Consider the following 7,198-nt stretch of genomic DNA (forward strand, 5'->3'; position numbering starts at 1 on the left):
CTAATCACTGCAGTTAGATTAAAAAGTTCTACAGCCCAGAAAATGAAAGATTAATGTTTCCACTTACGCTTATTGAATTACTTGAACATGGTGCATAATGCTACAAACCAATTATAATATGTAAGCAAATTTAACCAAAGGAATTGTTTTAGGAAAACTAAAAATTTAACAAGTAACCATCAATATAAGAGTAATCAGAGATGCTCTTAGATAAAAAGGACCAATGTGAAACATAACTAAATAGTAAAACTACGAACATAAACCCGACATGGTCTGAAACAGAATACTCGAAAAACACGCAAAACTAAAGTCATGAAAACCCAAATTAAACCCAAAGCCATTTCATACAACCAAATCGGGCTGGTGAATAAGGCTTTTATCTAGACACGAGACAAGAACAATACGAAGAACATAGTGCTGAGTATGGTGGTGAAGGAGAAGGGAAGCAAGGAAGATCCGTGGTTCCCTGGAGATGGGTTTGGAGCTAGAAAACTTAAGTTGGGTCCAGCAGCTACAGCAGCTCCTCCTGGAGCAAGACCTGGTCAAAATAATGACTCCAGGTTAAGAAACTTTGTTTAATCACATAAACACCTAAAAATGAAAGTCTATTAAAGATTTTTTATATATCCACACAATCCTTCGTCATGTCATGGTCACATGTATAAGCTAGCGACTGTAGGTGTTCTAAAATATAAACGGAAGTACAGAACCCAGATGGTCTCAAAAGGATCAACTAATAAAATAAAATAAAAATTCATTTAGCATTTAATAACAGAAAACAACATTGCATGAGACAAAATAAGAGTAAAAAATAATCAAAATCAAACAAAGGAGAAATATAAAGTACCTGGAGCCATAGTAGGAGCGGCGGACACTGCCAACAAAATAAAAAACAAATGAAAAAACAGTATCAGTACAAATTCACAAAAAAATATTCTTAAATAAACTAAAAATGATGAAAAAATAAGGATACAACCATAGATCTATAAAATCAAAAAGAATCTAAGAAATGAAAAAATACAAAAAAATTAATAAAATAATAGATCTTACATCCACAAGCAGCCATAGAAGGAGCGTGAAGCTTGCATGCAGCGGGGAGTGTTGCTGCTTTAGTCATGTTCAAAGTAACGCCTAGAGAAGCACTACTTTTAAACCCCTCACATAGACACTCTGCGTCGGTCTTAAGCACCGTCTTAAGCCCGTTGCAACAAGAACTAGCCGGCTTAGCCTCCGTGCCTCCAGCGGAAACAAAGGACAAACAATCAGCCATGTTGAGTATGAGCATCGAACAGTCTACAGCCGGAGCTGGAGCCGCCGTGTGGTGATGAGCTGCTTCAAGAACGGAGGAGATGGAGAGAAGGAGGATGAAAAGAAAAGGTGTCAAGGTACAGAAGGAAGTGGCCATTGTATGAGAGGAGTTTTAATGGATAAGTGTGTGGCGGAGACTTTAAAGAGTAAAGAGGAGAAGAAGAAGAAAGGGCAAGGGGGTATTTGTAGGTCGGTTGCTTTGGGTGTTGCACATTAACGATTACGTTTTGTGTATGTGTCATGCATTTTCATATGGATGCGTGATCGTGGGGTCTATACGAAGAGAATCTGGCCTTTCATCTTTCCTTTCTTGTTTTCTTACTACTGTATGTCACTTTATTTTTTGGTATATTTCAAGAAACTTGATTAGCTTTTTTTCTTACTACAAAAATATAAATGGATTAATTAAAAATTTTAAACCCAAATCCAGTATACTTTTTGCCAAAATTTCCATCTGTGTGTACACTATTTTATAATTGAAGTTTAAAGTGCAAAATAATAATTAACCATTATGAAGAAAATTTTGATTAGTTTGTGTTTCTTCATACTTTGTTGAAAATGTCAAACTTCATTGAAGGAAAGGTTTTATTTTCAAAACTCTGAATTCAGTTGAGATTAGATACTTTCAATTTTTATGTGGTTGCGGGTGGATATTACGTGATTCCATGTAATGGTGAATTATTGTGTCATTTATACTTAATCATTTATTATGGACAATTTACTGTTATTTTAGATCATCTCCAATGCTACACTATAATTTTCTCTATATTTCACTCTAAAATAGAGTAACTCTATTATAGAGTTAGATTTGCTCAAATGGTTTACTCTATAATAGAGTTACTCTATAATAGAGTGAAATATAGAGTATTCTAGTTTTTTCACTCTATATTTGGAGTAAAAAAATAAGATTACTATATATTTCACTCTATTATAGAGTAACTCTATTATAGAGTGAATCATTGGAGCAAATTCAACTCTATAATTGAGTTACTCTATTTTAGTGTAAATTATAGAGGAAAAAATAGAATTCCCTTGGAGATGCTCTTAGTGAAACAAATGTACTTATTAAGTTCTCAAATGGGTATTGGACACTGGACTAGTGGAGATTTTCATGACTTTCCACCTCCCTTAACCCCTATAGTTCAATTCAGGGCCGGAAAATAGGTTGATTTACTCATAGAGATAATCACAAACCAGCTTCTAAAGACAAATTAAACCCATGGGCGGTCTTAATGGATAGGCTATTGCAAACACTGGTTTATGATCCTCAAAATTTAAGAAAAGTTATATAAATATATATATATATAGATATATATATATATATATGTAAATATTCAAATTTATAAAAAAAAATGTATATAATTTTTCACTAAATTGTTTACAATCCCTAAAATTTTAGAACCGGCCATCACTATAATTTTTCACTAAATTGTTTACAATCCCTAAAAAAAAAAAAAAATTTCAAAATTCCGAGGGAATGGAGTTCCTCGGAAAATTCCGAGGAACTTTCTCCCCTCGGCAAATTCCGACGAACTATAAGTTCCTCGGACTTTTCTGAGGGAATAAGTTCCTCGGAATTTTCCGAGGAACTCCATTCCCTCGGAAAATTCCGAGGGAAGAAAGTTCTTCGGAAAAGTCCGAGGAACATTTGTTCCTCGGTATTTTCCGATAAACATTCCGAGAAATATTTCGTCGAAACTTCCGAGGATTGGACCATCGGAATTCCCTCGGTATTTTCGACGAACTTCCGAGGATTGGACCATCGGAATTCCCTCGGTATTTCGTCGAAACTTCCGAGGATTTCGACGAACTTCGTGTCCTCGGAATTTCCTCGGAATTTTGTTTCTTCGGAATTCCGTCGGAAAATTCCGACGGAATTCCGAGGAATTATGAATTTCTGAGGAGTTATTTCCGAGGACTTTTTTCGTCGGTATGTCCTCGGAATAGCGTTATTCCGACGACATACCGACGATTTTTTCCCTCAGTATCCCGATGTTTTCTTGTAGTGACACTCCAAAAATAACAAATAGAGGTATACGTTACTTAATCTGCACGATTCACCTAAATAGAAAAGCAATTTAATTTGGAAGGTGGAGGATAATAAATGTGACATATGTATTGCGTTACTCTACTCTTTACCTCAAGACATGCATCTGTACACATACTTGTATAGGATGATTTTCCATTGTATGTTAAAAGCATCAGATCTTATTTCCCAAAGTAAGAGATTCTTGTTGGTGATCTGGTCGACGTGTAAAGATTACAGTATCGAAACTATGCGGATCTGTAAGAAGAATATCAACGGTTGAAATAAAAAACAAATGTTCCTTCACTTTTTTTCCATGAAGTCAAGCTATTCTTAAATATAGTTGTGTTAACCTTTGAGTACTAGTATCTAAACTTGGTACACATTAGTTACATCTTCAGTGAGTCTCTTTGAAGTTTCTTCCTATGTGATTATGTTTTGAGCTAATATAAGTTCACTACAGCTCTTTCACAACCTACATAATATCGAAAAGATAGTAGACATTGATTAATAGGTACATTTATATCACTTAGAGCATCTCCAACCCATTAATATTTTCACCTCTATAATAGCATTTAGAGGTGAAATTGCTTCAACCCACTTTTATTTCTTCCTCTATAATAGAGATCTCTATTTTTTCCTCTATTTATAGAGGAAGAAATAGCATTCCTCTATTTTTTACTCTATATTTTAGAGATTGCTATTTTAGGAGAATAAATTAGAGTATATCTCACCTATATTATAGAGTTCCCATATTTTAGAGGTAAAAATAGCAAAATACATTGGAGATGGTCTTAGTACTAACCAAATTTTACCTTCAGTTGTTATGTTTAGATTAGTAAATCGCTGAAATTTTTTATCCATATGTTTTCCAGATTTCGTGTGCGAACATGATCACTCTCTTTTTAAATCTACATATAAACTAAACAATTTTGTAAAAAAAGTCTTCATATAAGTTTTGCTATGGGATTTTCTGGTTATAAAAAGTTTATAGCATTATCAATAGTATCATTAATAACGTCTTGGCGGAACCTTTTTCCATGTTTGGATGGTTTCATTTTCTTAAAGAATGTTTTGTTTGTATCTATCAAATTTAAAGTGCAATGAAGTTATTATGTGAAAATAATGATTATTATTTTGATTGGGCCGTATGTCCGAAGATCACTTAAATTGTAACTCCCTTCGTGGCCCGTTGAAAAGAATACAGAAAACAAATCCACCCCATAACTTCCATCATCTTTCCAAACTGCCCCATAATAAACAAATTGTTAGTTCTGAGATTCTTTTGGTTTACGTAGGTTTATGTGTAGTTGAATTAGAGACAAGCAATGTAGAATCGTTGTGGTTTTACACTGTTGTATGATGGTTTAGTACGTTGATCATATATAATGACCGATCACAGGCTTGATTGTTTGGAGTTAGGACTTTCGGGTTCCAAAAGTCTAAAAGAGACTACAATATAAGGAAGCTGTTAACTTTGAAAGTTAATTATGAATTGATAATCATTGCTAAGCTTAGTTTCCATTAATCTAACGTAATCAAAATGTTCATTCCTTTGATAATTCGTTCATGCAAACCACCTTACGTTATAGAGTGAAAAAAAAAAACAAATGACAATTTTATTTATTTCATTCATGTTACATAATATAAATCTTACACTTGAATAATTATAACGTAACCATCAACCACAAAATGCCAATCACAAGCTTATTGTATCAAACTAATTATTATTAAGCAACCAAATCATTAAATTAAACCAAACCACACGTGCATGTTGTGCTTTAATTCACTTTCTTAGTTGATCGCAGAGCAAACCCTACGAATCTCCCCATCTGATCCTGTCTTAACTTCTATAAGACTCATCTTGACCATCGAGTTCCCGAACTCTGTTCCGAACCTCAAGGGTGGTCGGCGTAAGCCTAAGAAGCGTTCTATGATGGCTCGAGTCTCGGTGTCATTCCACAAGACGAGATCGGATTGGAGAACCACGCGGCTTGACCTCACTTTACTTAGGAACGATGTGTCAAAGCTGCCAGCGCTACCTTCGTCTAAGTCGACTCGGGCTGATGCGTCTCCGGTTTGAGGGCAACTAGCCTGAACCAATGGTACAAAACTTGGATCGATTGATGGGTCGGGTTGTCCTGTGCCGTTGAAGTTGAAGAATCTGCCTCTTACCAAACCGCAACCAGCTGTTCCTATTGTGTGCCCGCCTAGTGAAACCAAAACTCGTTAAATTAGCATGAGCTAGTTGGAATTTGAATGCGTCCAAATCAACATGAAATTTATTTACGATTTGATACGTACCAAATGTTTTATAACGATTCAGATCAACTTGTTAATTATGAAGTGACTTATATCTTGGTACATTCGTTCGATCGAACGAGTATAGATTTTTCTAAAAGCTTACACGGTATAATATATCTTTTACGATAAGGAAAACCTTTTATATAAGATCAAAAAAAAATTCGTAAACTAATGAATTTTGAAACTATATAAATATGGATCTAAGAGATTTAAAATTATTTATTCACATAATTTAAATATATGCATTTGTCTCAATCATGTTTTTTCTCTAAGTATTTTTGCTTTGTCAGTGTCAATTCATGTTTGTTGGCAACAGAACTGCATTAAAAATTGAATGTAATGACAACATACCAACAAGGGTTACGAGATCTAGCGTGTTGAGAGTTTTAGCAGCAAAGTCTCGCTTCTGCTTGTCCACGGCATCGTTTGGTCCGGGTAAGATCACGTCCGAGGCTTGCGAAATTCGGCCGTCTAGACGTCCCAATGGCACTCGCCAGCCTTGTCCACCAGTCTGCATCACCCAAGTTTCAATACGTTAGATATTTATATATTTATACGTGCGTGTAACTATTTAAACCAAAATAACTAATTTAAAAATGTGTTACCAAAACAACGGCCTCACGAGCAGCAAGGGTAAGGATATCAGCACAAGAAACCATTCCAGGACACTCAGCCTCAAGCCTAGTCTTAGCCTCTTCAATAGCTTCAAACCCTCTCAATGAACGGTTTGGACCAGCGGTTCTCTCCGTGTTGTTACCAGCGAGAAGAACCGAACCATCGCAGCCACGGACAAAGCAATCGTGAAAATGCATACGCAAAATCCCGGGTGCATTAGCCGGGTTAGACTGGACATGTTTGCGAACCACCGATGCCACAATGGACTCAACGTTTCGGCATCCATTTCCATAGAACCCGACACGCGGTCTCTGACCAACACGACGGCTCGAGCCACTGTTTCCTTGTGCAGCTACTGCTGCAACCAATACTAAAAACGTTACTAGAATGAATAGTAGATTATAACCACGACCCATTTTGTGTTTCTGATAATACTAATCAAGAAAGTGTTTGAGCTTTGTTAGAGTTGTTATTGTTTGCTCTGTGTGCTGTGTTTTGAGTTTCGGATTAAAGGGTTGTATATATAGGCCAGAAAGTCTTGGGAATAAGAATTCTGACGAGCAAGTTCGGCACACGACGCCGGAATTTATGGGAATTATATTAGTATTATAAGTTGATATAGTTAATCATTAAATAACAGTTAGTTGCATTATGATGTAGACGAGTCGGTCCATTGAACAATACATATTTTCATTGTTCTCTTGTATCCTTGTGAGCGAAGCTATCTTCGTTATAATCAGATGATATGTAGCTAAGTAAAGAACTCGGTTAGTGTTTTTTCTGATTCATTTAGTGAGATTTGCAAATTTTGTAGCTGATTAATGGATTTACAATTAACCTAAAATATGACTTAAAAAAATGTGACTTTTGTTATTAAAGAACAACTAATTTATTGAAAAATATAAACGAATTGGCTTAAAATGCAAATCTCCTAGACCCGTTGGT

At 35.4% G+C, this 7,198-nt stretch overlaps 2 protein-coding genes across 2 annotated transcripts; both read right to left on the reverse strand.

Annotated features, from left to right (window-relative positions):
* Positions 1-185: 185 nt before the first annotated feature.
* On the reverse strand, positions 186-1,540 carry LOC125588787 (non-specific lipid transfer protein GPI-anchored 31-like). Its single transcript, XM_048760597.1, has 3 exons — positions 1,051-1,540; positions 848-874; positions 186-538 (listed from the first exon to the last, which is right to left on the reverse strand). Exons 1-3 carry the CDS (start codon positions 1,403-1,405, stop codon positions 381-383), a joined length of 540 nt encoding a protein of 179 aa, XP_048616554.1. The 5' UTR covers positions 1,406-1,540; the 3' UTR covers positions 186-380.
* A 3,395-nt stretch (positions 1,541-4,935) lies between these two features.
* LOC106425854 (peroxidase 69-like) lies at positions 4,936-6,758 on the reverse strand. The gene is made up of 3 exons (XM_013866579.3): positions 6,244-6,758; positions 5,990-6,149; positions 4,936-5,544 (listed from the first exon to the last, which is right to left on the reverse strand). Exons 1-3 carry the CDS (start codon positions 6,667-6,669, stop codon positions 5,129-5,131), a joined length of 1,002 nt encoding a protein of 333 aa, XP_013722033.2. The 5' UTR covers positions 6,670-6,758; the 3' UTR covers positions 4,936-5,128.
* Positions 6,759-7,198: the final 440 nt, after the last annotated feature.

This window comes from Brassica napus, chromosome A2, assembly GCF_020379485.1.
Source record: "Brassica napus cultivar Da-Ae chromosome A2, Da-Ae, whole genome shotgun sequence".
NCBI lineage: Eukaryota > Viridiplantae > Streptophyta > Magnoliopsida > Brassicales > Brassicaceae > Brassica > Brassica napus.